Genomic DNA, 21,098 nt, shown 5'->3' on the forward strand with positions numbered 1-21,098 from the left:
GCGGGTATAGGAGTATTTCTGGACTAGGATCCGTCGCGCAACACCGCCCCCGTCTGGTGTCGGAGTAACGGTACTGGGCTCGAGGAGCCAGTCAGCCTAGTCTGCCTGGCGGCCTCCTCTGGGACTGCCGGCCACGGGGTCGTGCGGCGGATCCTTCGCAATAGGCAGGGGATAATTGGATGCTAAGTTGGGTTAAATTGGCTACCAAATTGGGTGAAAAGGGGATAAAATCTGAAAAACAAAAAAAAACAAAAAAAAAAAAAAAACTTCATAACTAAAGATGCAAGTGCTACAGGTCTAAAATCATTGAAGGTCTTTTGGCGATAGGAACAACAGTTGAGTGTTTCCAGATTACTGGTATCTTTTGTAGCTCAAGAGAAAGAAAATATTGCTGAGCAGCTGCTCGGCACAGGTCTTACCGTAAGCACCTGATCTTATCATGGCTCGGCTCCTTCCTCTATGGGTGTGCCTAAACAACTTAACAGCTACAGTGTCAACATCAATGCAAATTTTTTATTTTTAACTCATCTGTCTTGATTATTAAACCTCAAGTAGAACTCATTAAACCTGTCAGCTAGTTGTGTATCAGAGTGAACTCATTAAAACTAACTCACCTTCATGCCCTCCCCCCTCACCTTCATGCCCTCCTCCCCCTCACCTTCATGCCCTCCTCCCCCCTCACCTTCATGCCCTCCTCCCCCTCCCCTTCATGCCCTCCTCCCCCCCTCCCCTTCATGCCCTCCTCCCCCTCACCTTCATGCCCTCCTCCCCCTCACCTTCATGCCCTCCTCCCCCCTCCCCTTCATGCCCTCCTCCCCCTTCACCTTCATGCCCTCCTCCCCCCTCACCTTCATGCCCTCCTCCCCCCTCCCCTTCATGCCCTCCTCCCCCTTCACCTTCATGCCCTCCTCCCCCTTCACCTTCATGCCCTCCTCCCCCCTCCCCTTCATGCCCTCCTCCCCCTTCACCTTCATGCCCTCCTCCCCCCTCCCCTTCATGCCCTCCTCCCCCCTCACCTTCATGCCCTCCTCCCCCTTCACCTTCATGCCCTCCTCCCCCTTCACCTTCATGCCCTCCTCCCCCCTCACCTTCATGCCCTCCTCCCCTCTCACCTTCATGCCCCCCTCCCCCCTCACCTTCATGCCCCCCTCCCCCCTCACCTTCATGCCCCCCTCCCCCTCACCTTCATGCCCTCCTCCCCCCCTCCCCTTCATGCCCTCCTCCCCCCCTCACCTTCATGCCCCCCTCCCCCTCACCTTCATGCCCTCCTCCCCCCCTCCCCTTCATGCCCTCCTCCCCCCCTCACCTTCATGCCCTCCTCCCCCTCACCTTCATGCCCTCCTCCCCCCCTCACCTTCATGCCCTCCTCCCCCCTCACCTTCATGCCCCCTCCTCCCCCCTCCCCTTCATGCCCTCCTCCCCCCTCCCCTTCATGCCCCCCTCCCCCCTCACCTTCATGCCCTCCTCCCCCCTCCCCTTCATGCCCTCCTCCCCCTTCACCTTCATGCCCTCCTCCCCCCCTCACCTTCATGCCCTCCTCCCCCCTCCCCTTCATGCCCTCCTCCCCCCTCACCTTCATGCCCTCCTCCCCCCTCCCCTTCATGCCCTCCTCCCCCCTCCCCTTCATGCCCTCCTCCCCCCTCACCTTCATGCCCTCCTCCCCCCTCCCCTTCATGCCCTCCTCCCCCTTCACCTTCATGCCCTCCTCCCCCCCTCACCTTCATGCCCTCCTCCCCCCTCCCCTTCATGCCCTCCTCCCCCCTCACCTTCATGCCCTCCTCCCCCCTCCCCTTCATGCCCTCCTCCCCCTTCACCTTCATGCCCTCCTCCCCCCTCACCTTCATGCCCTCCCTCCCTCACCTTCATGCCCTCCTCCCCCCTCACCTTCATGCCCCCCTCCCCCCTCCCCTTCATGCCCTCCTCCCCCCTCACCTTCATGCCCTCCTCCCCCTCACCTTCATGCCCTCCTCCCCCCTCCCCTTCATGCCCTCCTCCCCCCTCCCCTTCATGCCCCCCTCCCCCCTCACCTTCATGCCCCCCTCCCCCCTCCCCTTCATGCCCTCCTCCCCCTCACCTTCATGCCCCCCTCCCCCCCTCACCTTCATGCCCCCCTCCCCCCCTCACCTTCATGCCCTCCTCCCCCCTCCCCTTCATGCCCTCCTCCCCCCTCCCCTTCATGCCCTCCTCCCCCCTCACCTTCATGCCCTCCTCCCCCCTCCCCCCCTCACCTTCATGCCCTCCTCCCCCCTCACCTTCATGCCCTCCTCCCCCCTCACCTTCATGCCCTCCTCCCCCCCCCCCCTTCATACCCTCCAGCATGGAGACAGCCTGGGCCACATGGATGCAGAACAGCAGACCAGGGATGCCCTACTCCTAGAAGGTCTTGGCTCATAAGCAGATGCCATGGGATGGGAGTGAAGGACTCATTTGGAATTCAGCCTAATACAACAATACATTGCACACTCAGGACTTACTAAAGTTAAGAAGTGGGGCTCTGAGAAGTACCTGTCTGAAAGTATTTTATCGTTCCAGTGCAAACATCATGGCCACGGCGGAAAAGCTTACCTGACTATCCATGTGTTTCTGAAGCCTCTCCAGAGCGTGGCTCTGCAGCTCCATGCCCAGCTCCTCCAGAGTTGGCACTACTATGACTCCATACTGCCCTCCTCTGGCGGGGTTGGGCACTTCCTATGAGGGAAACATAAATATAACAACATCAAAACAACGTCGTGATTTACCCCATTTGTCCTTTGCCTTAAGTGTCCTTCCTTGTAAACGTAAAGCCATACTATGTGTAGGGGATGTTGAATCATGCCCTGCCTGGGACATAGTGACCTAGGACATGCCTGATGTCCTCTTGGCCTGATGGTACATGCTTGGGTCTTCCACCCGCCCGTCACATAAGGAATAGGATTTATGAATGTGACATCCGACATCCTTTTCCTCATTCTAACACTTCTTCAAACATTCAATTTTCCTTAGAAATCCTTCAAACCGAGAATCCTTCAAACCTGGCCTGGAAATTATATGTATTTTTGTCCTACCCATTCATAACATCCCATTGTATTCCCCAATCCCTCTCAACAACCCCCCCCCCCCCCCCCATCACCTTAATCTCAACATTGAAAATATGTTTCTTTCATTCATCCACTCACAGCAGCACTGACCAGTAGGCTTCTAGTGCTTTGCAGAGTGGCCCATTCTGTTTCATACAACAGCAGCACAGAGCAGCTGTGTTCATATCCCAGGGGAACAGTGTTTGTGCCGTTTTAGCCCGCTGGTCTCAGCTCCAGAGGGGACAGCAGCACAGATGGGAGCACAGCAAGGAGCACACAGTGTTTCCCACAGGATTGTGTGAGACTGTGGCAGGTGGACCAATGGACCATGTACACAAAAAAGAAAGTAAAGCAAAAAAAAAGAGTCTGGAAAAAGAATTTGGCGGGGGTTTTGCGGTGGGAGGTGGGGGGGTGGAGACATTTTTCGTCGACCGGGAATGGGGTGAAAAATGCTCTTAAACACCTGTGATTGTACAACACCAACACCAACAGATATAGCCTAGAACCGCAGACAGGCGCCCACACGCACACAAATGGAACTAAAAATAACCCCATCTACACTTGGTGCTGTGAGTCACATGCGGATGTTTACCCAACACTTAGGCTGTAACACACGCCGTGTCAAGTCAACACATCATATCTCCATATTTAACTAATTATTAGCACTGGGAAGAGGTGTGCTAAAACCCCACTTAGACTAAATTAGCTCAAAAGATATTTGGTCTAAGTAGACCTATACGGCTCATAATCTAACTGATATACTTGATGAATAGATAAATAGCCCACAGTTAAGAAAATACAATAGGCCTAAATGCAGTCCTTCCCCTGTAGACCCTAATGTCTCTATTCTATATAGGATCAAATGTATTCATTGCAGTCTGTAACACTCTTATCCAGACAGACTAACTGTGATTGGCTGAAATGTGACAATGTGTATCGGTCTGCATTGCTAGGAATAAAATACCTGTGCTCGGGCAGAGCCAATGCACATGGCTTGACTTGGTTCCACTCTATAAATATAATAGTTTATGACCACATTCCTCCCAATAGACCGAGTGTGCATAATGCCAACTTGGCCATCGCAGATCAATGCATGATTTAGGTAAAGATTCAGCAGAGCCTGGGTGTTGTACGCAAGTGTGAGTGTGTGTGTGAGTGTGTGTGTGTGTTTGTGTATGTATGTATGTATGTATGTATGTACAGTATGTATGTGTGTGTGTGTGTGTGTACGTACAGCATGTATGTGTGTGTGTGTGTGTGTGTGCAGGGCCGGCCCAAGGCATAAACAGTCTTAAAATTAATTATAATGGGTAGTGGTGGTCTAGTGGATAGTGAGTTGGACTTGTGATCGGAAGGTTGTGAGTTCGAATCCCGCCTGAAACCACACCACTACTAGTGGGCCCTTGAGTAAGGCACTTAGCCCTCAGTTACTCCAGGGGGAATGTCCCTGTCATTCGTAATTGTAAGTCGCTTTGGATAAAGGCGCCTGCTAAATGGCAAAATTAATTAATTAATTAATGTTCATCTCCAATGACAGAAACAGCAGAAATGCGAGTCATTTTGAATTAAGCTGTATAGCAATCTATCACAGTATTCACAAAAACCGTATCACTTCCCCATTTCCATTTACCTCCATTATCTAACAATGCATTATACGCATAGTATGACCAGAATATGAGGCACTTTCTGTGTGATATGTGGAAGCATGGAGTTTACTGCATTTAACTGCTCTGCAAAATGTTGATATTATATTGTTTAATAGGGCACTATGGTGAATTAGACTGTTGTTTTTTGCATTTGTGTTCAATCATATGCAGGTAGTTTATGTGTTAATATGTTAAATATCTCTTCAGCAATGCTCATTTGCAGTGCAATGTCTCCAAACATGACTGCAAATGTTTTCTGTGAAAGCACTTAATGGCTATTATAGTATTCTTATACGGTTTAATGAATCCCTTAAAAAATAATCACACTGCCATTTTCTATTAAACTATTGTTTATCTCAGACTATTTCAGGCAACCTTCAGGACTTTCAACATCATCCTGGAAGAAATTGTTTGCACATTATATTGCAAGATGATATAGTTTTTTTGCTGAGGATGTGTTTTGTGCACAGTAACTTTGAACATATGCCAGATATAAACATGTTAAGCTTGCACTGAATATCTTTTAGACCTTGAAACGTTTAATTCTGAATTTAAAAGTTTGCTCCAATTGTAATACAGGAGCATTAGAACCAGCATTCTTGATCTTGATGAGCAGACCAAGACCTAGGTCATCATTATTTTTCAAATGCTCTAGGGGTTTATTGTGGGACTGTTGGTATTAGCAAATCTAAGATCATGTGCATGTGTTTCATTGTACATATTTGTGTCCATTAAATGGTGACCATAATGTTTTCACCAAACATCATGGAATGATGAAATCATATGAAGGTGTTTCTAGCCAAACAAGGATAAGGCAGCAGTACAATAGAACATAAATGCATTTATAAATAAAACACATTTGTAAACAAGTAAAATGTATTTATTTGCATCTGCTCTGGTCTGTAAATACAAATTCTGTCTGGCCTTAGGGTGGGGAAATCAATAATAATAATAATAATAATAATAATAATAATAATAATAATAAATCAATACATAACACAACATTGAATAATACTTTCATGGCATAGGCCTACACATATAACATCAACACTGTTGAATTGTCACAATGTTGTCGCTAGGAAAGAAACAAAGAATAAAGTAGGAATATGGACATTGGCTGTGTTCGGAATAGCGTACTAGCATACTACTCATACTAGATATGACGTAGATTTTGAGTATGTAGTACGTTCCGAACTGTACAGTATGCGAGATTTGAGTATGCGAGAAATTTAGTAGGCGAGCAGTTATTTCCGGGAAATTTGAAGTCGGTTTTGATGGACACTTGAATTTCAGCCACGCCCACTGCAGCTCGAGGTCAGACTCACCTCACCTGCTTGTAGAACGTCGAGAACAAACTGCCGTTTAACATCTGTCTCCCTCAACTCGACAGGTCACGGTAATTCACCGTCGTGTGAAACACGGTTTTATATTACAAATTGCCTCAATTATTTATCGAAATATCATATTGCTAAATACCCTTGCTCATAAGCTTACCAGTATATGCTTTATTTAGCATCTCGACGGACTGTTTGAGCTGCCTGGCTAGTGGCTAGCCCACTGTTAGCATGTTATAACTAGCTGATCCTTGTCAGGTGTCAATCAGCTAACGTTAACGGACTTTAAATGTAGCTAGTTGGGAACTGTATAATTAAGTGTACCAATTGAGGTAATTGTAGTAAATAACATTAGCAACACATTCTAACGCCGTAATGTTCGCCGTGTCTATGTTATCTATGCCAATAGGACCACAGTGCTGACAGGATGGAGAGAGATAGAGGATTCAACTTATTCAACTTCAAGCTGCTGGTGCCTCCCAGACTCACAGGACAGGTGTCCACCGTTAAACCTGTTAAACCTCAGGAAAGCTTCGAGGACATGTGCGGCTACAGGCCTTCTGTGCAGGAAAAGGTATGTCTAGCTATTTTTATTTTATTTTGATCTTAAAAGAAAGGGTTCAATTGCCACAGACTATAGTACGAATGTATTTAACATGCTAGGTACAGTACATGACATGAACTGCTTGGACCCGTTGGGCTACAACGGCAGTTGGTCTCGAGACAGAATAGCATCCAAATATATTCAAATGAAACATTGATACATTGAAATAAACATGTCGTGACGTTAGAATTATAAGGTTCTATCTCCATTTTTGTCAACATTTTTTTTTTTTTTTTTTACATAATCTGATCCATTAGGTGTTTATTAATGCCTGTGTGGTGTTATTTTTAAAATGTTGACATTTTTGAGTTAGTAATTAATAAAATACAAAGGTTCCATCTCACAGAACATAATGTAATGTAAAAACTTTGACGCTCAATATCTCTGACCTGCCCTAAACGGAGATAGAACCTTATCATTCTAAACGGAGATAGAACCTTATCATTCTAAACGGAGATAGAACCTTATCATTCTAAACGGAGATAGAACCTTATCATTCTAAACGGAGATAGAACCTTATCATTCTAAACGGAGATAGAACCGTATCATTCTAAACGGAGATAGAACCTTCTCATTCTAAACGGAGATAGAACCATATCATTCTAAACTCACGTAATGTTGTAGATGTAGCTAGATGATGTAGCTTTGTCTACGTTACTACGGCACGCGTTGGACTGTTGGAATGACGCCTAAGGACTGTAACATGCCATGTGTAACAACACAAACTGCTCAACATTGTAGGCTTATATATATATTAACCTCCAGTAGCTCATATGTCAAGTAGGGGTCCTAGGTAGTATTGTACTGACAGCAACTGGGGGCAACTCAATGTAAAGTCTACAACCAAACAAAAGCAAGCCAGTACATTTGGTGCGACAGTGGTTCACTTTAACAATGAGGCATACTTAAGCTACTGTGTTTATTTATTTTTTATTGTAGGGCTACAATAAATATTTTGAAAAAGCATCAAGTATGCCGTTTCCCAATGCAAAGGTCGTGCCTATGAAGCCCACCAGAGCAGGTATGTCATTGATTCGAATAATATTGGTGCCACACTAATGCTTGTACCCATCCAAATATAACTCTACTATTTTCCTAAACATAAGTTATTGTGTAGGCCTGATTTCTTAGACAATGTGTGTCAACTGGAATTGTTGTAAAAAAATAAATAAAAATAAAAACTCTGTAACGTGTGAGTCGCACATAGATCTGGAGGTAGCAGTATGTCCTCAGAGATTATTCTGTTTCTCAAAAGATGTAGGCCTATCCAGGATGACAGTTGTGCCAGAAGAAGAAGAAGAAGAAGAGGAAGTCAGTAAACATGAAATGCTTGTGTGAAGAGTGCAGACTTTTTCTCAAAGACCATTCTTGGTCTTGATATGTGTAGCTAATCTATATTATTGCTTTGTGTAACATTTCAGAGAGTAATACCATGTTACTGTATATTATATATTTGTTTTATATCATAGAAAAATTCTGACATATTGGCCTATGTGTGATATATTCCCCTAGACTCTCAGACATATGTTTATGTGTGAATATATTCCCCTAGACTATTTGCAAACCGAGTCAACTGTGCTCAAAGCTATATGATGAAGTTGAGAAAGTCAAATGTTGGAAAGTCAAAGTGGACTCAGAAGCTGTACAGAAAGATAGGAAACTACAAGAAAATAAAAGAACAATTGAGACTCAACGCAAAGCCATCCAGGAATTGCAAGTAAGTAGAACAGGTTATATTTTGAAATGGCGGTGTAAATGACTTGCTGTTGTCCTTTGGTATATTCATCACAGATGTATTGTCTGCTTGTTACAGTTTGGAAATGAAAGTCTCAGCATAAAACTTGAGGAACAGATCGGTGACAATGCTGATCTTAGGAACAAGTATGTATAGTATTTGATTTTGTGTGAAATTAATATTTTGTCTTGTTATTAATTTACACTGTATAAGGCCCTACTCAACAATCTAGTCTTAGGCTAGGGTCAACAAAATGATCCCTGTTGTTGTTATCGGCTGATTTGTTGCAATAGAGGGCTAGATTCAGTGGAATCCACACTTTAAGAACAGTGACACTGAACCGAGGCTTCAAAGAGCCATCAATTAGTCAGAAAGAGTTGCGTGCTGTTTCATACAGTTGAAGTTGTACAATTAGTTTTAGTAATTAGAATGTGTAGGTTAGCTTCCAGATACCTTATATAATCAGGGGTGCACATAACTTTTTGGGGCCAGTGCTCAGAGGAGCACCTAGGGATGCTGCTTGGTGCTCCCCGAGCTCGCGAGTCACGACCCGTCCCACAGGATGGATGAAAAAGGGATACATGGATAACTTATATTAGCAAAACGACATTTGTTCATAAATAAAGATGAACGAACAAATGATTGTGTGCAAAACAAAAGAAACAAATGCAAAATCAAATGACTGCTCTTTAAGCATGAAAGTCTGTCAGACTCCTTTAAACACAATGAAATCAACTGACATCTCTTTAAGCACTAACTGAATGTCTGTTCTTTAAACACAATGAAATCAACTGACATCTCTTTAAGCACTGCTCTGTTCTGTAAACACTGAAATCAACTTTTCAACAAAAAGTTACAGCCTAAGCATTTATTTATGCTACAAGCTTAATCATCATCATCACTGCTCTCTTGACTGCTGTTAATACTGTCCTCAATTTCAACCATGGTAGAGGATGTTGTAGGCTATCACTTTAAATAGCTCATTATTTTGATTGTGCAACAAAGTTGTTGTTTTTTCTTCTAATATAATTCCCAACCATATTCCCTGGGTCAGGGGTCTAGGTGCGATAATGACGCTGTAAAACAAACGTCTGAACGTTTGAAAGCTTCAGAGAAAAGAAACGTGAAGTCCCTTGGTGTTGTTTTTCCTTTTAGCGACGAGTCGTTCGGGACTGAATTTTCACGTGCGGCGTGATAACCGTGCGATACGCGATACGCGATACGCGGAATGAAAGTACGAGTTACGATACTTTCCGAATGTTTTCGTGAGGGGAGTCGCCGTGGTCGTCGTCGGTCGACTGCCGTCCCCTTCGGCTGAGGGGACGGCAAATAGTTACTTAGTGGGGCTTGCAGTGATGCAGCAGTCAGCAGTTGGATTTTGAGGAAGTAAATTCCTCTCCCAGCGCTTCCAGCTGTTGGTGCGCAAGAGCGCGTTCATGCCGCTGATCTGCCGCGCAGCATGCATTTTGGCGACGCATGCGCACTGGCGCACCAGTTATGTGCACCCCTGTATATAATCATGAATGTGTTCTATATGTAGCTAATCCTTATTTCCCTGATAGAATGAATGCCACACGGAACTTATGTAACATACTGAAGGATACGTTTCAAAGATCAGCTGAGAAAATAAATCTATGTGAGTATAACATACCAAATGTTTTTACATGCTACCTTGCAGAATTAGACTGACGTGTTGTGGCCCATGTACTATATTATTAGTTCTAGTATATTGTACTATATTATTAGTTCTAGTATATTGTACTATATTTCATGTTTTCTTAGGTGAGTCTGAGAGAGAAGAAACCCATCAACTGTCTATGGAGAATAGTGAGAATATCCAGGTGAATGTCATCACCTCATCTCTTGATTGAAATTATTTAATTCCTCTCCAAAAATACTTCTTTGGAGTATGTGCAGGGTAATATTAGTTGGTAGAAAAATTGTTTGTTGATGATCATGTTTATTGTTACTGTAGAGGATGATCAATGCCTTTGAGGGCCTCCGTGTTCAAGATGAAACTAACCGTCATGAAATGCAGAAAGGTATGAATAGGATGTAGAATTATTCTTCCCGGCAGAGGCTAACCGCAGTAACTACGCAAACAGTGAAACTGAGAAAATGGCTTTAAAGTTCTTTAATGACTATCCAGCCAAATGCAATACTGCAATTCTTTATATCACATTTCTCTAAAATTGATTGGATTGGTTGAACTCTGACATTTTGTAACAAGATAAAACAGATATTGAAATTTCACTTGTGATTTTCACTTAAAATGTCACTTATAATTTCACTTATAACTTATAAATGTTTTTAGGTATTGTGGTTAGCCTCTGCAGGGCAGTATTGGTTACCGGTAGTATAGATTCTGTTGTTGTGGACATTGTCTGATGTGAATTTTAATCGTATAGCCTAGGGCCTACAGTAACTATTAAAGGTTCAATAACTCTTCTGTTCTAATCATTCAACAGTCAAAGAGGGCTTGCAACAATTTGAAGAACTAAAGGAGACTTTTGAGAAAGAATACAGCATGAAACAAAAGGAGGTTTGTCAGTAGCAGTAAATCTCTCTTTAATAAATGAATAAATTAGAGCTCTCCAATTCCAGTCCTGAAGTGCTGATGTAGGTATATGGTGTACAGGCTATTTAATATGTTGTGTTAGGGCAGGGCTGGAACAAGAGCCTGCACACTACATTACCGAAGTTGGAGACTCTTGGACTCTTGATATAGGCCTAGCTTATTAATAATGCATCTTGTGACTGGAATTTGACTGTGACCATGTAGGCTAAATCTGAAAACTGGAATTATCTTCCACAGATTGTAATACTTCAGGTTAAAATTAGGGACAAAGAAAATGAACTTCAGGAAATCCTGCTAAACCTCCATGAAACCCAGGAGAGTTTCAAACAGTTACAAGAGACCGCAAGTATGAAAGTTGTTTCAAGACAATGACATTTGTCATTGAGTTTATAAATGCAAATAGTGATATCAAGAAAGAAAAATATAAAGTTGAACACTGTTCAAAGTTATTTAAATACCAAGCACTTGCTTGATGTTACACATTTGAGTCAATGAGCTCCAAGTTAATTATGCTATTGTACTAAATAACAGGTGTTGCCTACTGTATGTTATGCACTCACTTCAACTCCCAAAACATTGCTGTTTAGAGTTAGAGTAGGACTGAATGTTAGAGTAGGACTGACAATAAGTCATCATTGGTATATTATCATTAATTGTCAACTGTAAGAACATCGTATCTCATTTCACAGACCAACAACATGAAGTCCTTCAAAGTTCTAAACAGGAACAAGAATCCCTATTTGAAGAACTACAAAGAGCAGAGCAGCTCAATAAAGATACTGAGGTTAGTACAGTATGTTGTTTCATACGCTGTCTTTGGATGTAGAGAAAATAAAATGTCAATGAATTCACCCTGTATATTTAGAAAGAACCTTCTGGTCATTGGAGATACTTATTTAGCTTTATGTAATTTAAACCATGCATTATTTATTTTGAATGTTTAGGAAGGTCGTAAAGCTATTGCTGCTGCACTAGAGCTCAATAAAGAGGAATATGCAACAGTCCTCATCCAGAAAGATGCAAGCCTGGATGAGCTCAATAAAATTAAAGATCTACAAACAGACAAGCTTTTAGAGATTCAGGCCACAGCTCAGGAGTTGCAAACATCATTGACATTGGAGATAGAGAAGTAGGTTCAGCAGACACCCCCCCCCCAATATTCATCACTGAAATGGTCTGTTTACTACAGTGTTAATGTTAACTTGCATCTCCCCAGGGCGAAAGAACTAGAACTGAAGGTGACCTCAATCACCAACGACCTTTACAGGAAAAACTCTGAATTAGGTAATGCATTATTCCAGTGAGGGGACATTTTTTATGTTTGTATCATTTTAGTTTAGTTTTGTAATATGCACTATATATTGAAGATCATTCTTGTCTTCTAGAGGAACTCAAAGAGCAGAAAGAAAATAAAGACAGACAGCTACAAATCCTTGAGGATGAATTGGTAATGACTAGAATGACTAATTTTAACTTTGAACACAAGTTGGCACTCTGCTTAAATGGTTGGTTCAGGGCTAGGAGAAACTTTAATCCATGGTTCAGACTTATTTAAATAGCCACTACTAACTTCAGCTAACTTTAGTCACTGCTAACAAAAAAACAATGGTAGTGATGGGAGCTAAAAAAAAATAAAGAAGTTCAAGATCACTTCAATGAACTCTCTGACATGCTTGGAAGTTACTTTGAGGGCGATTTGGCTGCAAATATTGAACACTTTTTTTGAGCCCCCATCACTCCCAATGTTGTTTTTGTTAGTTAGGCTAAAGTTAGCTGTAGTGGCTATATAAACAACTCTGAATCCTGAATTAAAGTTTATCCTAGCCCATAGACTATTTTCAGGCTAAGGAACCAGACCATCAATTGAAACATCCTGAACAAATTCTTACATTTTTGTAATTAATAGTGTGTGTCATAATTATTTAATTATTGTCTGTAGGATGTCAAATCCAAATATATCCTGTCACAAGAGGAAAAGATTGAAGAAGTGAATAACAGAACATTGGAACTCACTTATGATCTTGCAGAGATCAGCAAGAAAGTTCAGCAATTCAAGGTGAGATAACATTCAATTCTATAGATACAATTATATAGATACATTTCTGTCCATTACAAATAATCTATTCTAGTCTACAACACAACTTTAAGCGGAAGTATTTTGCTTCAACTTTATTTCATATTACTGTTTGCACTGGTATTTACTTGTTTTTGTTATTAGGTACTGTAATTATGTGGCTACAATGGGTATGTTATAGTAATTTACGCCAAAGAATCGTCTAGCTTTTTAAAAATGAATCCTTTATCCTTTCCTGGTTTGCTGTGTACAGAAATGTGTAATTAAAACATAAAGGCATTCAGGTTACTAATAGCTGTGATAAAATAGTTATATTTGAATTATAGGCATGTATTTTTACTCTTTTAGATTAAAATGGAGATAAGGTCTGTAGAGAACAATTCACTGGAGAAGGCTCTTAAAAAAGCTGAAGACACACACAATGATTTGAAGGAAAAAGCCCTTGTGACTGAGGTTTGATTCCATTGTCCACCTTTTCCTTGAATACATAAAAGCTGGTATACTTACCTGAACAACAATCACACCATGTTAAATGACTAGAATCACACCACTTATTTTATATTTCCCCAGAGTAAAGTACAAGAGGTTGAGGGGCAGTTATCTGTTGCGTTGAGGAAAGACGAAACATCCATCAAGGAGATAGAGAAATTAAAGAAAGACATTGCACAGCATGAGTGAGTTATTTTAGTTGGAATATCACACACACACAACAATGTCAGGATGGTTTTCCTCCACTATAAAGATAATAATGTAATGTGACTTCCCCAGGATGAAGCATGAAGAGCTATCTATACGTTTCAACCAGCTGCAACTAGAGAAGAAGATCATTGTTGAGCAGATTAAGAATCAGTCCTCAGAGACGAAAATTATTGAAGCTCATCTTAAGGTTTGAATTGAAAATGTGGTGCTGTAAACAGAACATTTTAGCTATAATATTTAACTCATTGAGTGCTGAGGGTGAATAAAGTTGCCCCAAAGTATTGTTGCTAGTTTAAAGGCCAATGCACACGGCGTGCGATTTTGTCTCACGACAACATTCGATTCTCAATTCACACCAATGAATGTGAATGGAGAATCGAATTCGGCGGTGCGACAAAATCGCACGCCGTGTGCATTGGGCTTAACACCACATAAAACACTTAGTGTTCCGGAACTCTTTGGTAGTTTGTGAGTTAAAGCCCCACAGTGTACTGTACTTTGCAAGACAATATGTTGCTTCTTTCATCTTTGTGTGTTGATGTGCTGGAAATATCTTCACGCCAATCAGGAGATTGAAACAAAAGAGATGACCATCACAAAAGAAACTGAACGACTTGAAGAAGAAAATCATCAATTACGGTTAGATTGAATATCCACATCTGTATATGAGTAATTATACACTGTAAAGAAAGACAATTTAAAAATCCTTCTCCTATTTACCAATAGAGAGGAAGTGAAGTCATTAAACACCAACATAAAAGAACAAGGTCAAGACACTGAGAATTTGGAGAAGAAGCTTGAAGAAAGTGTAAGAAAGTGAACATGTCAACTTGTGTGTGTATACAAATCTCCATCCAAATATTACAGAATGTAGTATATGTTCTCTTTACTCATTTCTCTAGTGTGAAGAATTGCAGGCTGAACTCACTAAAAAAGAGAAGCACATTAAATCAGTGGAAACAAAGGTGATTAGGAAAAAACAAGGAATCAAACAAGTCCCCATGTCTGAAATCTAGAGTGTATGAAATGTCTTTTTTTTTCTCTACAGCTATCCATCCTGAAGACAAAATTGGAGGGTAAAACTAAATCCCATGATGAATGCCAAAAAGAGGTGTGTAGTGACTATCAAATATCATCTGTAAAAATGTCCATCTCTCGACAATATAATTGTTTTTCATTTAGCTAATTGTTTCCTTGTTTGTTCCCAGATTAAAATGCTGAAAAAACAAAGAGTAAAGGAGGTGGAAAAATCCAGTCAACTTGAAAATGAGGTATGGCATGTTATGACTTATTTATTAAAAGCAGAATGCATCTACAGCAATATGTTAAAATATCTGTTTTGCTAATGAACCTAAATACATATTTTAAAGTATAGGGAAATGTTCCCACATTGTAATGCAGTTGTTATATCATCCACTTTAGATTCACAGATTAAAAGAGGAGTCAAATAATATTCAACAACTGAATGATGAGGAATGTCAAAAACTGATTGATGATCTTGGGACTAAATCAACCTCTGAAGCAGAGCTCCAGAAAGAGGTTATTCTTTGGACGTTTATGCAGTACATTTTCAGCTCCCAATAGATGTGTCTGAAAATACATGATATACAGTGTGTTCCCTGCAGGTACAACAGTGGAAGGTCACAGCTGTTGAAGCCATCAAGTGTAAGGAAGATGCAGAAATCAAATGTCAGCACAAAATAGCAGATATGGTCGCCTTGATGGAAAAGCACAAGGTAAGGTTGTCCTATGATAAATGTCCACAAAGTAATCCACTCCACTGCCGAAATGAAATGTTCCTCGTACTATTTAACATGTTGTTCCCTGTTGGTATCAGAACCAGTATGACAAAATGGTTGAAGAGAAAGATGCAGAGCTTGTTGAGAAGAAGAGGCAAGAAACAGAGGTTGATGCTATTAGAACATCGCTGGTATGCTCATTATAGTATATATGTATAGTATATTGACATTTATTGTGAGTACTTCTGCTCTGAGCACTTTAAGGAAATGGCTCTTGAAATTCTCCTCAGGAATTGGACTTGTCACAGAAAAACATAGAAACCAAGAGTTTGAAAGAACAACTAAAACAATTAAAGAAGGAGTGGGTAAGTGTACAGTAGTAAGGACATTTTGACGTATCATTTATTTCATTACTCCAATGCAGTAATTTGACAATTATGTTCTGTATGGTGTTTTACTCATTCATGCTGTCCTGTTGGGTTTTAGGAGAACTTACAACAGGAGATAACAGAATTGAAAAAAGACATGGCATCTCTGCAAATGAGCCAGCAATTGGAGAAACAGAGTAAACAGGTATATACTGTATATCTGGGGATAAATGCTCTGTATTCCATTTTGTGTATTTTTAAAGTATCTGATAGTAATCCATTTCATTTTCTATGTTGAACAATTAGCTGCTTGAATCAAATTCAAAAAGAATAAAATACTCTGAGACCCCAAAAGTAGCTGTCTCCAAGAGGCCTGGGTTTGATTTCTCTAAGACAAAGCAGAAGACTGTCACTCCAACCCCATCCCAAAGCTCAAACAAGAGAGTTTCTTCAACTCCAGACATCAATGTAAGTGATGAACCTCCTTAATTAACCCACTAAATATTAATTGTAATATTCTGGATGCATATCGTGGAATAGGAGGTTGTATTGAATAATCACAGTATAATGACTTTTTGTACATGAACATTGTATGTGTCATGTGTCAAAGGAAACTGAAAATAAAGCACTCAAAACTCCATCGAGGAGTTCCACAAACAGGGTTGGATTAACACTGCAAAATAAGGTATCAGTTGATTCATTTCAGTTAATTTTTTGCATTCATTCATTGTGCTACTGACATGTGCGGTGTGTGATCACTGCATCATGACGTTGATTAACTTACATTGTACATTTCATGTGTCAAAGGAAAATGAAAATGAAGGCCTCAAAACTCCATCTTGGAACACCAACTCCATTCACAACAGGGTTGGAGAAACACCACGGATTAAGGTATTAGTTGATTTGTAGTATTTATTGATTATGTTTTATTGACCATGATTTGCAGACCATTCACCCAAAGGATTCTCCTTATTGTATGTATCCTTGAATGGTCTCCTCTGTAGTCCTACAGAATTAGAACACCACCCTCCACTGAGAAAGCGCTGTGGAGGAGGTGCACCCTGGAGCTTGATCCCAAGTCTGACAGCTCTGAGCAGAATGATTTATTGGTAAATCATGACTCTCCTTTATGCTGGTGTTTAAAGAACACACTGTTCTTATTTACTTACTTACTTACTTACTCACTCACTCACTCACCTATTTACTTGCTTACTTACTCACTCACCTATTTACTTACTTACTTACTTACTCACTCACTCACCTATTTACTTGCTTACTTACTCACTCACCTATTTACTTACTTACTTACTCACTCACTCACTCACCTATTTACTTGCTTACTCACTCACTCACCTATTTACTTACTTACTTACTTACTCACTCACTCACCTATTTACTTACTTACTCACTCACTCACCTATTTACTTACTTACTTACTTACTTACTCACTCACTCACCTATTTACTTACTTACTCACTCACTCACCTATTTACTTACTTACTTACTCACTCACTCACCTATTTACTTACTTACTTACTCACTCACCTATTTACTTACTTACTTACTCACTCACTCACCTACTTACTTACTCACTCACTCACCTATTTACTTACTTACTTACTCACTCACTCACCTACTTACTTACTTACTCACTCACTCACCTATTTACTTACTTACTCACTCACCTATTTACTTACTTACTCACTCACCTATTTACTTACTTACTCACTCACCTATTTACTTACTCACTCACTCACCTATTTACTTACTTACTCACTCACCTATTTACTTACTTACCGTATTTTCCGCCCTATAAGGCGCACCGGAGTATAAGGCGCACCTTCAATGAATGGCCTATTTTAGAAATGTTTTCATATACAAGGCGCACCGGCTTATAAGGCGCACCGGCTTATAAGGCGCACTTTCGTTTTTTTTTTTTGACTGGGGTTGCGTTACGCCCAAGCTCCACCTACTGCGTTGAGTCACCTCTCCATCGGTGTTGTGTCAACTTCCCGTTGTCCAAGCTCCACCTGAGCGTTGTCACCATCAACGTTCTACCTGCTCCACTGTCAAAAATATATATTTTTCCACCTCAAGTATCAGCCGTTCGTCATCCATTTTTGCAACAAGCGTCAAGGACCTGCGGTGATTCACAGCTGACTCGCGTGAATAGCAATTCGCAATAGCTGCAACCACGAGATATAGAGTAGTTAGCTACAAGCATTTTCAATCTGCTATTATCTCTATTAGTGGATTAACCGCTGTGGTGATTTAACAGCTGATAAAAATACATCAAGTAGACTACAAACAGAGCAAAACAACACCAGAAAACAACCAATAGGCTATACAATTATAACCAACAACCAATATGTGACAGCTCCTGGTGAAATGTGCAACGTACTTTTTCAGTTTTTACACATGCTTAAACTACAGATTGTAAGCTTTCAAATGATGTGTCATACATTCAAATCAGAGAAAGATTGAACACGACAGGCGTATTTGAATGTTGGTTCATCTCAAACACTGAATGGGAGAAAGGTGAATCTGACCAAACCACAACAAACGCTGCTAGCGGCTAACAGCTAACAAAACACATCGCTACGAAGGTCTAAACTGTATTTTAATAACATGACAACATACTGGGAGAACATCGACATGCTAAAAACACATAACTACACATAACTAGATGAACACACAGTTCTTGCTTTTGAACACGAGCTAAAACGAAAGTATGTTTACAAATCAACCCTCCCTTACCGGTAGCCTCCGGCAAACGAGAATAATGAATCCAATACACAAATGATAAGTGTTTAGTGATCGTTAAACTGTTGTTTATTATATCGAGTGGGTACTTTAAAACGTCAAGTTGAAAGCACCAAGAATCTCACTTTGTTCCCTCGGAAACTCTGTTTAGTCTTCTTTACTTGGGGTCTTGTGGTGTGGGACTGTGAGTAAGCACAACACCGGTGTTTACTGATTACCGTAATGCTGCAAGCGGTGTGAGTGTCCGAATTGAACAGTTGGGTGAGTATGGCATCCATTCAGAGCACATGATAGCATAACAATAGCATTCGCGGAGATTCCAAGATGGCGGCCGTCGTTTACTGATTACCGTAATGCTGCAAGCGGTGCGGCTTTGTAGTTTACCAGTCGTACTGAAACATTTTATTATTATTAAAAAAAAAATATTGGTCATGTAATTTTTACATTTTGATCCATATATAAGGCGCACCGGGTTATAAGGCGCACTGTCGTTTTTTTTTTTTTTTTGGGACTTTTAAGTGCGCCTTATAGGGCGGAAAATACGGTACTCACTCACCTATTTACTTACTTACTCACTCACCTATTTACTTACTCACTCACTCACCTATTTACTTACTTACTCACTCACCTATTTACTTACTCACTCACTCACCTATTTACTTACTTACTCACTCACCTATTTACTTTCTTACTCACTCACCTATTTACTTACTTACTCACTCACTCACCTATTTACTTACTTACTCACTCACCTATTTACTTACTTACTTACTCACTCACCTATTTACTTACTCACTCACTCACCTATTTACTTACTTACTCACTCACTCACTCACCTATTTACTTACTTACTTACTCACTCACTCACCTATTTACTTACTTACTCACTCACCTATTTACTTACTTACTTACTCACTCACTCACCTATTTACTTACTTACTCACTCACCTATTTACTTACTTACGCACTCACTCACTCACCTATTTACTTACTTACTCACTCACCTATTTACTTACTCACTCACCTATTTACTTACGCACTCACTCACCTATTTACTTACTTACGCACTCACTCACCTATTTACTTACTTACTCACTCACTCACCTATTTACTTACGCACTCACTCACCTATTTACTTACTTACGCACTCACTCACCTATTTACTTACTTACTTACTCACTCACCTATTTACTTACTTACTTACTCACTCACCTATTTACTTACTTACTCACTCACTCACCTACTTACTTACTTACTCACTCACTCACCTATTTACTTACTTACTTACTTACTCACTCACCTATTTACTTACTTACTCACTCACCTATTTACTTACTCACTCACTCACCTATTTACTCACTCACTCACTCACTCACCTATTTACTTACTTACTTACTCACTCACTCACCTACTTACTTACTTACTCACTCACCTATTTACTTACTTACTCACTCACTCACCTACTTACTTACTTACTTACTCACTCACCTATTTACTTACTTACTCACTCACTCACCTATTTACTTACTTACTCACTCACCTATTTACTTACTCACTCACTCACCTACTTACTTACTTACTTACTTACTCACTCACCTATTTACTTACTTACTTACTCACTCACCTATTTACTTACTCACTCACTCACCTACTTACTTACTTACTCACTCACCTATTTACTTACTCACTCACTCACTCACCTATTTACTTACTTACTTACTCACTCACTCACCTATTTACTTACTTACTTACTTACTTTTTTGTTGTCCCATCACATACATCAAAGTACATGATAATACATCCGATAATACGTCCCATCACATATTGGATCATACTGATGTTCTTCTGGTTCTTTTCATTACAGAGCTTTGCTGGGGCAGCTGAGCCATTCAAGAGCAGCTTACAACCAAGTGTCCCTGCTGTAAAGCATCCCAAACTGGACATGTTCAAGAAGGTAAACTGAGCCTCTGTATATTCCACTCTTGCAATTATGCTCCCTCTGATGTACACACAGTAGTTTAAATCATTCAATACAACTGTAATATATTGAATTTGATTCACAAATGTGGTGTGGTGTTTAGTATACAGTATGATATGTCATAATCTTAGTAGTCTCATTTGTAGTTAAGTAATTGCTATATGATTTAACAGTTAGCCATTAATTAATTTCTTACTAGTTTACTTCCTCATTTCTCTTTATATTATCCTTATATTTTCAGATTCCAAGCCCTGCCTTTCAGAAATCACCTGGTGCCTTAAAGCTGGCTGCCATGAAACGGATGAGGGATGCTGGTTGGAAAGCTGTCACCTGCACTGACAAAAAGAAGAAAAAAGACACTGGAAAGATCTTTGCGTAACCAATGAGTTTTCCTAGATGGATAGTGTTTTACATGTTTGGAGATGCAATATACTCTCTCATCACACAAGTTCATACATGCCTTAAAATGTTTAATGTTGCTGAGAAAAGCTGTTGTTGAAAATACATTTGAAATGTAAGCTTGT

General features: G+C 40.5%; 1 protein-coding gene across 1 annotated transcript; it reads left to right on the forward strand.

Annotated features, from left to right (window-relative positions):
* Window positions 1-6,463: 6,463 nt before the first annotated feature.
* On the forward strand, window positions 6,464-20,953 carry LOC308172927 (uncharacterized protein; the record flags this gene model as incomplete). The annotated part of the gene is made up of 9 exons (XM_080547893.1): window positions 6,464-6,610; window positions 8,193-8,357; window positions 8,454-8,521; window positions 9,938-10,011; window positions 10,844-10,917; window positions 14,935-14,997; window positions 15,352-15,462; window positions 15,564-15,656; window positions 20,816-20,953. The coding sequence occupies 9 exons, from the start codon at window positions 6,464-6,466 to the stop codon at window positions 20,951-20,953; spliced, it is 933 nt and encodes a 310-aa protein (XP_080404019.1).
* Window positions 20,954-21,098: the final 145 nt, after the last annotated feature.

The sequence above is a fragment of the Nansenia antarctica genome (genome assembly GCF_963989245.1).
Source record: "Nansenia antarctica genome assembly, chromosome: 18".
In the NCBI taxonomy this organism is placed as follows: domain Eukaryota; kingdom Metazoa; phylum Chordata; class Actinopteri; order Argentiniformes; family Microstomatidae; genus Nansenia; species Nansenia antarctica.